The sequence below is a fragment of the Mirounga angustirostris genome, unplaced genomic scaffold, assembly GCF_029215605.1.
Source record: "Mirounga angustirostris isolate CCGP_5_RB_7025 unplaced genomic scaffold, mMirAng1.0.hap1 SCAF_10, whole genome shotgun sequence".
In the NCBI taxonomy this organism is placed as follows: Eukaryota; Metazoa; Chordata; class Mammalia; order Carnivora; family Phocidae; genus Mirounga; species Mirounga angustirostris.
In genome coordinates, this window is record NW_026991718.1 from 109,612,045 (window position 1) to 109,626,004 (window position 13,960).

Below are 13,960 nucleotides of genomic sequence, written 5' to 3' on the forward strand. Positions count from 1 at the left end.
ATGACCTGAGCCAAAGGCAGACGCTTAACCGACTGAGCCACCCAGGCGCCCCTGTTTGCCTCATTTAAAAATTGATCATGCAGTGGGAAAACAGACCTTGGAGGTTACTCTGGCCAAGGGCTTTTAGTCTATCTTCAAAGGCATGAAGTTTATTGTTTTAGCTTTCACATTTGGATCCACAATCCACCTAGAATTAATTTTTGTGTATGGTGTGAGGCAGAGGTCCAGTTTAATTTTTCATATAAATATCCAGTGGACTCTGTCATTTACTGAAAAGACCATCTTTCCCCCCGATGCATGGCACTTCAAATTTTTCTGGGAGATTTTTCTTTTGGGAAAAAGAAGGACCCCACCCATATGGGTGGGGGTCGGGGAGAAGGGCATTTTGCAGAATAGTCAGCCGGAGGGCTTGTCAAAGCGGTGGCTTACCTTTGCTTGAGTCAGTGGAGCCTGTCCACAGTGGGTCCTGTCTGAGCTAAATGCAGCCCCAAAGGCTGCCGGTCCCCAGGGTAGGGTGCAGACACAGCAGCCTGCTTCTGCTGGAAAACATATGTGGGAGGAAGGCAGAGGACTTTCTGGAGATGCTCTCTCTCTAAAGGGCTAGCAGGAGAAGCTCTTGGTGCCTTGGCCATATCCCTTTGGACTTACAGTTCGGTTCTGGTACTTGCTTGCAACATTCTATAACAAAACCCTAACTGGTGGCTCCTCTTCTGCATGTGGGAGGGCAGGCCAGATGTGCTAGAAGGCTAATCTCCCGGGAGCAGTCCTCAGGTAATTGCAGATGAGGGCTGGAGGATCAATATTCCAGATTCTCCACCCCTCGGGTGGGAGAGCTCTGAGGTGTGTTCTATACGGTCTCCCAGAGCTCTCCAGCAGGGACCTTGTCTCAGGTTCTGCTTCCAGGAGAACCCAAACTAAGACACGTAGGAAAGAACACTGTATTAGTCAGCCTCGGCCGCCATAACAAAATACCAGAGATGGAGTGGCTTGAACAACAGAAATAGATTTTCTCATAGTTTTGGAAGTTAGAAGTCCCAGATCAAGGTGTCACCTGATTCAGTTCCTGGTCAGGACTCTTCTCTGGCTTGTAGAGGGACACCTCACTGTATCCTCACATAGTGAAGAGAGAACTCTGGAGTCTCTTCCTCTTCATACAAGGACACAAGTTCTATCAGATTACAGCCCCACTCTTCTAACCCTATTTAACCTTAATCACCTCCTTAAAGGCCCTATATACAAATAACACCACATAGAGGGAAGGGTTAGGGCTTCAGTGTATGAGTTTTCGGAGGACACAATTCGGTCCGAAGCAGACATTTAGTCACTGATTTGGTCCTGCCTTCTGTGGATGAGGGGGTGGGCACTGTTGACTCGGATGGTGGCCTGAGCACAGTTTTGAAATCTTTGAGGACAGATCTCACATCTTATTTATAGCAACCACGCACTTGACCCACCCCAGGAACCGGAGTGTGACCACTACCCAGCTACCACCTGCATCCAGTGCAGATTCCGGTTCTGCAGGTGTTCAGCCTTGCGGGGGGAACTGGGCCGTGGGAATTGCTCAGAGCCTGTTTAGAGCAGGGCGTGGGCTGGCAGGCTTTGGGGCTCTGCAACATGGACTGGAAGCAAGAGCTGAGGGGGAGGCCAGGGGAGCACGGAGATGAACAGAAGGCTATCCCTGTCATGGGCCCCAAGTGAGCTGAATCCCAGGTATTGGCCAAGAACACAAGAGAAAGAAGTGAAGGCCTCTGAAGGACATGGAGGGCCCATCTGCTCTGGCAAGTGCATTTTGTCCAGAGGACTGCAGGGCATGGGGCCATGGGTTGCAGAGTTTCCAGAGGCCAGAGCCAAGGAGGACCACCAGGAAGAGAGTAAAGCCTGAGGCCTGGAGCTGGATGCTGGGCTCCCTGGACAGTGGGTCAAAAAAGTGGCTTCCAGAGTCAGCTAGCCAGACCTTTGGGATCTAGGGGATGTATCTCAGGGGATGGCAGGGATTCATTCCAGAAGGGGGAGGGACAGTAAATGAGCCTGAAAATCTTGCCTCTTTACTACCCCTCCTCCCAAACTTTAAGACAGGAGAGCCAAAGGTGCCTAGACCTGGGGAGGGGGGTGGTTGGGATTTATTTGAATAGGCAACCTCAGGACCAAAAGCTGCCCTACCCTGCCCTGCCTTGGCCAGGTGAGGCCTTGTAACCTCCGTTCAGAACGGATCTCACTTCTGAGCCTCTGGGCAACTGAACAGCATTTTGTTTGCGCTCTTCTCATTCCCGGGAAGTCCTCTGACAACCCCTGCCTTGGTCCTGGCCAGACAGCCGGGGGACTGAGTCCTCAGTGGCCAGGTTGTGCTCCCAGTCTAAGCTTCTGGGGTGGAGCCCACGTCCTAAGTCCTCAGGCCGACTAGCCTGCCCACCACCCCCAACAGTACCTGAGAGCAGACATGGGGCAGGTAATACTTGCTCAACTCTGGGGCTGTTGAAAAAGCCCAAGGTGCAAGAAGGCTGCACAGGGGCACGGCTGGGAGGGGCCCCAGGAGAGCCGCAGAAGTGCTGAGAAAAGCAGACCCACGCCAAGGAAGCAGGCAAGAGAGGCCAGCTGGTCACCTGCAGCTGTGTTTATTGTTCTGTTTTTCTCCAACCTCAGCTGATCGGAATATGAGGCCAGGGGCAGCTAGGCCCATTCCATGGTACCACGGGGCCAGCCGGAGTCATGTGTGTGTGGGGCCGGAGTCCATGAGATAGCCATTGGGAGGAAGACCCAAAATTCAGGGGGCTTGGCATTCCCTCTTCTGCACCCTCCATGCCAAAAGCCCCTGGTGGGATTCATAATGTGGCAAGCATGAGTGTGCAGGCCTCGACGGGGGTGGCCACGGGGGTTGAGCAGCCGTTGGAAGCTCCATGGGAGCCTGGGCAGGCCTCCTGAGGCTGATGGGCACCACCCCTTGCCCTGGAGAGTGGTCGGGATGCTGGGCCAGCTGAGATGGGTCAGACACAAACAGGACCTCCCCAGGCCACTTCTCCCTGAGCTGTCCTCTTTCCCACGGTCCCCATCCCCTGCTCCTGTCGCCTGATGGTCTGGTCTGCACAAGGTCCATCTCTTCCAGAGGAACTGACCCAGTGAGGAAAGCCCAGCATCCCGGTACCTCCCCGGGAGGCTCTTCTGCCAAAAGCATAAGCACAGTGCTAGGGCTTCCGACCAGCCCCGCGAGAGGGAGGTGAGAGAAGCCTGTGGGGCTGGAGGCCTCAAGCACAAGGAGGCCTATTCAGGCCTTTGGGTGGATGTCTGCCCGAAGCCCTGGGTCCGCATCTCTCTGTGCTGCCATCCAGGACATGAGTGTATAGCCCAGAGGAACCTCCAGTCCGGGCTCAGTGGGGGCAACACCTGCAGACCTGGGGGGGAGAGGGAGAGAAGAAGGTCCTGGAAAAAGGCTGGCTGCAAGGGGACAGGAAACCCCTTCTCTCCACCTTTTCAGCTTGGGCCTTGTGGGTCGGGGGCAGGAGGGGGCTGGCTGTGTGGTCCTGACAGCTGTCTAGATGGGCCCTGGAGAGGGAGACTCGGACCCCAGGGCCCCATCCTTGCTCAAGTGTTTTGTAGAGTCTATGCAGGGCCAGGGAAGGAAGCAAGGCCCAGCCGGAGACCTACCATGATTAGGAGTACGCCAGGCCCTGAAGCCCCCGGGCTGAAGAGTGGAACTTGTCGGAATCCTCAAAAGGCTGGTCTGTGGTAGGCAAAGAGAAGAACCATAAGCTGCGTGTGGCCTGGGGACCTTATCTGCCTGTGTGCCTCTGGGCTGGGGACAGCACGCAGGGCATACGGCCCTTCCTGAGGGCAGAGCTACGGAGAGCCTGGCAGGTGCTCAGCCGCTCCTGGTCCTGGCCTGGTGGGCACCGCTGACAGTTAGGTGAGGCGTGCCCCTCAGGCCTCTTAGGAGGTGCGGCCCCAGGTCCTCGCCTGTCTCACTGCCTCAATCGAAAAAGATGACTCTGGGCTCCTCTTCCCAGCCCTGCTTCCACCACAGGGCCTGTGCCAAGGTGAGGAAACAGAGTGCCAGCTCAGAAAGGAGGTCAGCCTCTTGGAGTACGGACCCCTCCCGTGGCAGTGGCCTGTCTCCCTCCCAGACGTCCACGACACTCATCACTTCCATCATCTTCTCCCCCGCCGAAACCCCCACCTCCACGGCTCCTCTCTGCTGGTGGGAGAAATCGGTGGCCCTCTGCTCCCCAAAACTCACATTTTAAGCTCCAGACACACTTGGGTTAAGAAAAATCATCCAAAACTTGGAAACAAGGCAAAAAAGAAAAAAAAAAAAAAAAAAAAAAGCCCGTGTGCCCTTTGAAATCATCCTAGAGCATTATCTAATGAGCCTGCCCTGAGTCATCTTATTCTGGGGGGATGTGATCCCTGACTCACTCTATACTACTGGCTAGGACCCAGGCTTTGTTAAGTTGAATGTTGACTTGAAGGAGATTGATAACTGACAAATGACAACCATTTCACTAATGGCACATGGTAAGGGTGACATCGTCTCGATTCCACATCTGTAAATATGGGGGAGGGAGGCTGGGCTAAACCTCATCTAAAGTCAGTCCCCTTCCATCCGCTGAGTGACCCAGTCCCTCACAGTGTTGCGTGCTACCCTTCGGTGGATGCTGGGAGGCCCAGGTGAAAGGCCTGCAGCCTGTGTGTGGTTTCTCCAGCTCTGAGTGTGGGGTCTTTGCTCTGGGCTCAAGCAGGTGGGGATGGGGCCTTGGAGGGGTTTTCAGACCTTCTCCAACTGGGATTCGAGTCTTCTCTGTGGTCAAGTGGCCAACTGACAGTACTCAGAGTGGTGACCACCCCAAGCGATGGGGCCCAGGGAAATGGGATCCAGATGGACCTCCTGGGACCCCGGCAGAGCTCCCTGCTCTACACCCTCCAGGGATACCTGGCCAACCAGCACGAGGCTCTGGTGAGATGTGGACGGGGTGAGTGCCGGAAGCCTAGCTGCCCCACCAGGCCATAGCGGGGCAGCACGGGTCACCCACCTGCAAGTCCCTCTCCATGGGCTCTCGGGCAGGCCTGGGGTGGGGAGCTGGGTGGGCGCAGCACGGGGGCGAAGGCGCTCCTCTGTTTGACAGCGGAGATCATGTTGACAGGCGAGAAGGAGAAGACGCTGGTGGTGGGGGCAGCGGCCGGGAGGGACATGGAGGAGGCAGCGGCCAGCGGGGGGCTAGAGGGCATGACTCCGGGGCGGGGCGGGGAGGGGCAGGCGTAGCAGGGAAGGCGGTGGGAGACACAACAGGGAGACAGCACCAGAGTGAGCAGCTCGGTTGGGGCCCTGGCACGGACAGTGGGCCCCAGGTGGGCTGCTGACTCAGGCACCAGGCCCAGACCTCACTAGGGGGCTGCTGTGACGGTCCTGGGGAGACCAATACCGGGCAGGGGCTGGAGGCAGGCTGGGAGTCCCTGGGGTCCTGGGCCAGCACTTGTCTTTCGGGGAGGTTCTAAAGACCCTTTCTTGGGGCTGGAAACGAGAGGCCAGACTAGGTCAAAATCAAAGCAAAACCAGAACACTGAACAAAACCAAATATTGGGAGGTGTCCCCAAAGATGAAAGATGTGGAAGAGACGGAATAGAATAGGAATAGATCAGGATTCCTGCTGAAAGCCAGTGGGATTCTGAGATGCTAAGGAACATTCGTGGGCCTTGGGGTACCAAGGTTAGAGTCAAAGATCAGGGTTCATAGCAGAGCTGGGGCAAGAGGTCAGGGATGTTTTGGGGGGTGCACACAGATTCCTGTTATAGGGCCTCTCTGCCCAGGATCTCAACTCACACAAGTACCCTAACTTCCTCCACACATATGTTTCCCTTACCGACCCCACCCCCACCTGCCCCCACTGGGCACTTTGTTCTTTGCCCGCTTAATACAGGTCCTGTCACCCCTAGCCAGGGCCTGGAGGCCTCCTATATCTCCCTCCTCCGGCTGGTCAATTTTAAACAAAAACACAGAGATCCACATCCTTGCATCTTCCTGTTCGAGACCTCCGGGCCATCCAGGGCTGTGCATTGCTCTCCTGGGAATGGCCAGGGAGCCTCCAGCACACAGGCTCTGGCTGCCCCTCCTTCCTGCAGCCTCCTCTCTTGGGGGCTTCGGGCACCTCTGGATCCTCCTTTCTACATTTTCATCTAACCCCGACTCCCTGCCTCTCTCTTCTGAATATCAGTAAAGTTGTGATTTGAGTGTTGTCCAAGCAGCCTGCATGGGGTGGGGGTGGGGGTGGGGGCTTCCTGAAAGAAACCAATAGCTTGAGAAGGCTGCCTTTGGCATCAGAGCACCCCCCCTCCCCCTTTGATAAAGTGATGCCTTCAACAGCTACCCCTGTTCCAAATGTCCTCAGCCTCATGGAGCACCATCTCCTTAAGACAGTGCTCACGGCTAGTTGATGAGGTCCATGGAGCTCCGTGGAGGGCTTGAGACGAATGCCAGAAAATGTACTGTATCCCCCAAGGCTGGAAGCTCACAGCCACATATTGTAGCTTGGGTAGTACTGGGATTTGTGGGTCAAACTGGGAGTTGCTGGTGGCCAAAGCAGAAGACCAAGGGGAGGCCCAAGCAGACAGCCCCAGACCCTCTGGTTGGGGCAGTTCTGGATGTCATTTCAGGCATGTCCTGGCAAACTCAATGAGAATGACCCAGGGAATAGGGTGGGGACCTGGGTAAGACCTGGTCATGAGATGGGACTGACCCTTAGGCAAGTCCAGGGTGTTCCCAGCTGATGCTGGAAGCAGGGCTCAAGCTGCTCTAGAATTCTTGATCCTCTGGCTGAATGGGGAGATCCCAGATGGGGTGGCTTCTGCCCCCTGGGGCAGTATGTTCCCCACTTCTGACTGCACTGTGTGTGTGTGTGTGGTGGAGGAGAGGGACTGGTAGTCCAGACCCTACCAGTTTAAAATTCAAGGGGGCACCCAGAGAGTCTTTAAGAATACTGTCCCAGATCTGAAGGAAGTGGGAGAAGTGGAGCCTGGCCTGAGCAGAGGGCCAGGAGACACAGGGCTTTAGGTACCGACAGCAGAGGTTCATGGCTTATGTAAACATGGGCATATGGGGCTTTGGGTCCCAGAAGCTGAGCCCAGGCCACCAGCAGAGAGTCAGGCTCAAACCCACAGCCAGAAAGAGTAGTACCTAGGATGTGAAATCACATGCTCTTTCTAAGTCTGGGCACTTCATGCACAGTGGCGGCTTCAGATCAGGGAACAACCCCAGGCAGGGTGATACTGACCCCATTTTACAGAGAGGAAACTGAAGTTGAAAGAAATACAGTAACTTGCTGAATGTCAGCCAGCTCCTGATTTGGACTTTCACACCCTGAATCCAGCTGCCTGACCACACAGACTTCGCCGGCTCTTCCCGAGCTGATTGCAGGGAGCCACATCTCTCCTCCGACCCGTTTTTCAGACCCGTAGAAGCCCATTTGGCCTACGCCATTAGTTCCCTAGGGCTTCCGGCAGGGGGCGCCAGCCTCCCCCAAAGTCCTGGCGTAAGATGGAAAGGTGGCGGTCCGCCGGGTTTCAGCCGGCTGTCCCCCCGTTAACGCCCCTTTCAGGAGGAGGGGAGGGCTACAAACGAGGTGTGCCGCTGAAATCCGCCAAGAGCCCAAAGGCGCGAGAACTGCCCCGGCCCCAGGGCCCGGGGCGCCGCCGAGGGGTGGGGTCGAGGGGCGGGCGTCCAACGGCAGAGACCGGTCACACGCGGAGAGGGCTGGCCGGGCTGCGGAGGGCCAGGCCAGGGTCGACCGTGGTGCGCCCCCACCCGCCCTGGGCTGGGAGGGGGCAGGGCTGCGCCCCATGCAGCTCCCCGGGCCGGGGACACTCACTGGCGAAGGGCGAGGTGGCCGTGGAGCCATTGAGGAAGCTAGGGGACCCGGGCACGCCGAGGCCGGTCACACCCGGCGCCCCGTAGCCGCCGAGGCCCGCGCCGAGGCCGCTGCCGTAGCTGCTCTGCTGCGAGCCGGGGCTGGGCGCGAACCCGCGCGGGGACGCGCTGCCGCAGCTGCGCGCGTAGCCTGCGAGAGAGGGCGGTCAGGCGCGCAGCGCGGGCGGGCGCCGGCGGGGGGCGCTGCGCGCAGGGGGCGGCGGGACGCACCCGGCTCCGGGCCCGGCGTGGCGTCCCCGACGGCGATGGCCAGCGGGCTGCTGAAGGCGTTGATGCCCACGACGGCGGGGTGCGGGTGGCTCGGGGCCAGGGGTCCGAGCGGCGCGGGCGCGCGGGGGGCGCTGTACAGAGCCTCGGCCACGTCCGCCGCGCGCTTCAGGAGGAGCTCCTGCGAAGACAAGAGCGGGGCACGGCCGGGGCAGCCGCAGGCGCCGGGAGGGGGACAGCCCCCGGCCCGGCGGCGCGAGGAGGCGGGCGGAGGCGCCATACCTGGTTACTGCTGGGCACTCCGTACAGGGCCTCCGCCAAGTCGGCCGCCCGCTTCAACAGCACTTCCTGGGGGCGGGGGAGGACACAGCGGGACGGAGGGCCAGCCCCTGGGGGCGGCCGAGCGGCCGGACGTCTCCCCCGCCCGCCCCCGGTCCACGGGTCACCCTCATCCCCGGTCCCTGCGCCCCTCCGGGTACCTTGGGCAGCCTCTCGGGATCTCCGGGGTGTCTGGGGATGGCTTTCTGTAGCCTCTGGAATCCGTAGTCGATGGTGGGCTCATTCAGGGCTGGGGAGAAGGGCGGCGTTTGGAGGACCCCCTCCCAGCGCCCGCCGCAGGGCCAAGCCCGCCAGCAACCAGTCGGGGAGCCTCGCTGCAGACCCCCTCCACCCAGCCCAGCCCAAAACTCCGGGCACACGGGTCAGCGAGGTTCGGTTCGCGGAGTGTCCTCAGTTCCTTTCTTTGCTCATTCATTCAACAAATATTTACTGAGCCGGGCCCTGTGCCAGGTGCTTGGCATTAACACACAAGCACTCTACCATCCCATCTGTGATTCGAAAAAAGGCAACTGTATAGACTTATTAGCTTCTATATTCCTAGGGGCAGGACTGGAGGGAGAGTTTTCTGTCTGCATTATCAGGAGTAACATGTCCATTACAAAAGTTAAAAACTCCAACAGTCTCCATTTATCAGAGCTCAGGTGGACTCTCAGCAGCATCTGATCGTTAGAAGTTTGCGTGTGCCCCCGGGAAGGGACTGGCCCACATCCAGGGCTCTGCAGGCTAGGCGGCAGACTCCTGACTAGGCACCCCATGACCTCCTCCTCCGGCCTGGCCTGGACCAACTCACAAAGCCTCAAGGCCCTACCCACTTTCTTCAGGTCCAACTCCAGGTTTAGTGAATTTCCTTCCGTTTCCCCCGACATGTAAAGCACTCATTCCCAGGTTTTTGCATTTGCCATTCCTTCTCCAGGACTGCCTTTCCTTCCTCAGCTCTACCTCCCTAATCATCCAAGCAGTCTTAGCTTAGTCCAGTTAAGCCCACACTGCCTCCTAGAGGTCGCTCCCTCCCCTCCACCTGTAACTTCACCCACCTCACACTTTGGTCCCAGCTAAGGCCACCCCCACCCCCTTTCCCCTTAGACTGTAACTCCCTAGCAGTAAGTTAGGATCGCTACCGAGTGTCCGGAGCGGTGCAGGGAAGGGCTAGGAGATTATCTTCGGAGAGGAGAACGGGGAGAAGTGGGGAGAAGTGGGTGGCTGCCGCAGGGCAGGAGGAGGAAGGTGGAGAAGGTCCTGGCCAGTGGTCAAATTAGAGCCGGGATGGGGGATTCTACACTCCTGTCTTGTGTTAACTTTTTGCCCTGGCTTCCTGCAAGGGCTGTGTGTGTGTGTGTGCAAGGGGTGTGTGTGCGTGTGTGTGTGTGTTTATGCCCACACAGAGGGAAGACTTGGGTGGCTTGGGGAACAAAGAGACCGAGGGTAGATTCGGGAGTATCGAGTCTATTTTGGGGAACCTTTGAAATAGAGGTACCAGCTGGAGATATTCTAGACCCCGGGGAGTGTGTGTGTGTCGGGGAGGGGGGGGTGTTCAGTGCCCAGGACAGGAGGGCCTAGGCAGGGAGAAAGTTCCAGCAGGGCTGAGACTCCGAGCCTGGGAGGGGATTGAGCAGTCAGGCCAAAGAGGGAAACTGAGAAGCTCTGCGAAGGAAGGTCCCGCGCGAGAAGGGGTCAAGGGGTTCCGGTGGGGAGGAGGCGGAGCAGCCGCTTAGCGGGCGTGGCCGCAGCTTAGATTTTGGCTAACTCAGAGACCCGGGCTCTGGTGCACGCGGGGGGTGGGGGGGGGCGGGGGTGTCGGGGACGGGCCTCCCTCCAGCAACCCTAGGCCTCTCTGCCCCCACCCTCTGTCCCCCGCCTGACTCCTTACCTGTGTAGACAAAACGGCCGGGGGCTCCCTTGCAAAATTGCTTGGACTTGTAGGACAGGGTCACCTCCACCACCCCGGGAATGTGCCGCGGGGGCGTCTGAACCCGTATGGCGTGGGGCGTGATGAGCTGCGAGGGGAGAGGGGAGGCCTGCGGGTTCCAGCCCGGGGCGAGGGGAGGGCCCAGCCGCGAGGCCCCGAGGGAGACTGGCGGGGGTGGCCCACCTCGCTCCACACGAGCACGTTCCCGAACACGACCTGCAACCCGTCGAAGAAATTGTCGCCGATGACAATGACGGTGGCGCCTCCTGTGGTCCAGCCCTCCCCGGGGCTGATGGCCTTGATACAGGGGGTGGCAGCTGGGAGGCAGGAGAGGAGACAGGTCAGGGGCCTGCGCCAAGGTGGGGCTGGGGGCTGGCTGGGCCCGGCCCCGGGTCCTGACCTTCAGAGGGGTCCAGGCGGCGCGCCCTGCGACCATGCTTGGAGTTGTTGTGCACAAACATGTTGTCAGACACGGCCAGCACGTGTCCGTCCACGCTCACCGTGGTGGACACCACCACCTGCAAGGAGAGCAGAGGCCCGCCTGGCTGAAGCCCTCAGGGGCTCCCTGCAGGGGACTGTGGCGGGCAATTTGCAACTTGGCCAGGGTGGCTGGAGGCTGGAGCTCAGAGTCATGGGCATGGGAAAGAGCATCCCCCAGGGGCTGAGCTGGTGGAAGGGGGGGGGGGCGGGCAGCTAGGTCAGGTGACAGCCGAGATGGGCTATCTCTGGCTGCCCAGGGGAAGTGACCCCCAGGAACTAGAAAAATCAAGAGCCCTGAAAAAATCTCTGTCTCCTTGGGCAGAATGGCTACTGTTTGGGGGCACACACGCACCCCGGGCTGAATCCTTGGGGCTCCAAGGCAGGAATGTGTTTTAGGCAAGTGGGAGTGAGAGTTTTGACTAAGGGGGGAGGCAGCATCAGCCTGAGGAACCATGAGCAGGAGCCCCCGCCCTTGGGAGGAACTGGGGCTACCTCCTTCTCTCCCTCCCACCCTTCACTGAGAGGGGTGTGCAGGTTGGGGATGTACTAAGGGCAGCTGCTCTCTGCTTCAGGCTATGCAAATTAGCTGGGTCGTTAATCATGTAAAAATGTCACAATTAGCATCTCCTTAAGTGGGACTCTAATGAAGCCTCCCTTGGCAGCCAGCATAAGTTGAGACAGAGCTGCCCCACCCCCAGCAGGCACCGGGCCCTAAATTAGCACAGGGCTGGGCAGAGATCTGCCTAGGGGCTTTCCCCGGGGTGGCAGGACCACAGCCTTCCCCACCCAGCCCATCAGGAAGGGGTGGGTTTGCAAGGGGACCCCTCTCCCAGACCCACCTGGAAGCGGCGCATGTCTCGGGGATTCCCGGCATTCTTTAGGCAGTTCTGGTTGCACTTGAGGAAGAATTTGAGGAAGAACCTGAAAGGGTGTGGTAGGTGGGCTCAAGGGCTGGGGTAGGGGTTCTGGAAATGGATGAAGAGCCAACTGGTCCCTTCCATGCCCCTTCCCAGGGGGGTTACTCCCCCCACCTGCTCAACAAGGCACATAACCCCTATTCCCACCACCAGCTGCGTACATACATAATGCCTGATAGACACCAAGTAGACCCTTCCCAACTAATTCACAACACAGAATATCCACTCCCGCCCCCAATGTAGGATCTCACAGTGCTTATTTATCCCACAAAGCATATACCCATCACACCCACCCAAAGGACAGTCCCCATAGATACTATGTCCGTTATATATACACGATATATACCAATTACTCATGAGTTATACCCAGCACAAAATGTATATGCCATATGCAGTATGTACTCACACTCGTAAACCTATCCCACACCACGTATATATGTTATACTGTATGTGCATCCACATCACACAGCAGATCCCTCCTCCCGAGTATACTATCCCACACACCATGCACACTCATTATAATACATCCATTATACATACCGTATATGCCTATGTACTATCACTCACAAAATGCAGCCCTCACACACAGCGTATACCCACTACGCTCAGGGTACACCCTTCACAGAGCATATATCATACATATTCCACATACAGCCTGTAGTCCTCATACACATACGGTATACTACTCCCACACAAAGTCTGTACCCATCATGTGCAGCGCATGTCCATCCTATACCGTATATGCACGGAAAGAGTGTATCTATTAACGTATCCTGTATGTCGTATACGATTACCCGAAATGCAGTCATTGCAAATGCCATAGAGTCATCACAAACTGCAAGCAGATCGCCCTTCCTCCTTTGCAGCAGATCCCCCCGCCCCCTGACCAACAAATCCCTTTTGCACACAGATCTCGCGCACACAGAGCAGACTCCCTGCCACGGCACACCCCACCCAAACAGATCTCCCGTGCACGTATTCTACATGCGTTACACACAGAGCGACAACCTCATCAGACAGAGCCTATACCCATCACACACACGTGGTGTACCTGTCAGACACGCCGGACAGATGCACGTTGAATACCTTCTTTTTCTCATACAGGAGTTGGAAAAAAGCACAGTATATGCAGTGATGAGACTGGTTTTTAGACAAACACATGAGACCTTGGTCCCCCAGTCCTTCTAGGCAGTTGGCTAGGATGCTGGGGCCTTAGCCTTGCCAGCCACCAGGGAGGTAACCAAGGATAATGCTCTGGATTTGTGCTCTTAGTGAACTCAAAATACTATCGACATCTGCCCTAGCCCCGACAGGACCCTGAGAGCATCCGGGGAGATGCCCTTTACAAACTACGGCATGCAGGGCTAACGTCTGCAGGGGTTGGGGTCCTGGCACGTGGCCCGCCTCCTGGGCCATCCCATGAGCTCTGCCAGTGTGCGTCCTCATTTTACCACCACCCCCTGGTTTTGAACCCCAAATCTGAATATCCAACTTAACTCCCTAGAGTTGCCTCCAAAGCCTGCAAGCATGAACTTCACATTCAGATGAAGATTTGTCACAGGTTCTAAAAGCGAGTTCCCAAAGAGGAGGTCCCCACGTGTTGGTAGGGGTGGGCACCACCCCTGGAATGAGGCGTCCCAAGGGGCAGCCCCTCATTAGGAGCTGGAACCAGTCATTTTCCTAGAGATGTGGCCTCTTGTCCACACTGCTGACACATGACCACCTGTCATATCCCCCCACGCAGTGAATACCCTTCTGGGAACTCCCTTCATTTTCCTTTCTATAGGGACATTACATCCACACACATTTCCCTCCACAGTGAACACCCGCCCCCGATGCATGTAGTGTAGTGTATACCTCCTAAACAGCCCTACAGAGGAGCATTCTGGGATGCAGGGGTCTCACATGACCCCAAACAGGGCACACCCACCATGTAGACCCTCCGCATTCACCCCTACTGGATACACTGCAGTGCAGACAGCTTATATGCCCCCAAACAGTAGTCACCCCAGTGTAGATGTGCTATATACCCATAAGGTCACCCCAAAGTGCAGTCACCTTAAGTGCCCCCAAACAGCAGGCCTGCTCAGTACAGACACTCCATTTATCTCACGTAATCTGCCATAGTACGATCTCCTATATTCCTGTGAGACGCCTCATGGTGTCACCCGTGTCCGCAGCAACCACCTTATGCGTGCCCCA

At 57.5% G+C, this 13,960-nt stretch overlaps 1 protein-coding gene across 5 annotated transcripts in view; it reads right to left on the minus strand.

The window, feature by feature from the left end:
• Positions 1–2,555: 2,555 nt before the first annotated feature.
• Positions 2,556–13,960, minus strand: part of EBF4 (EBF family member 4) — a 56,439-nt gene continuing 45,034 nt past the window's right edge. Inside the window, exons 8-18 of one of the 5 annotated variants that reach the window (XR_010405797.1) lie at positions 11,681–11,762; positions 10,762–10,879; positions 10,545–10,678; positions 10,323–10,449; positions 8,596–8,684; positions 8,399–8,464; positions 8,120–8,297; positions 7,851–8,039; positions 5,022–5,103; positions 3,640–3,715; positions 2,556–3,386 (exon numbers count right to left, since the gene is read on the minus strand). Coding sequence is in view for 4 of the 5 variants with exons in the window: in XM_064572917.1 (XP_064428987.1) it covers positions 3,645–3,715; positions 5,022–5,219; positions 7,851–8,039; positions 8,120–8,297; positions 8,399–8,464; positions 8,596–8,684; positions 10,323–10,449; positions 10,545–10,678; positions 10,762–10,879; positions 11,681–11,762 (1,252 nt within the window). In the remaining variant the exon portion in view is untranslated. The other 4 variants (XM_064572917.1, XM_045885525.3, XM_064572918.1 and 1 more) reach the window with 4 other exon arrangements.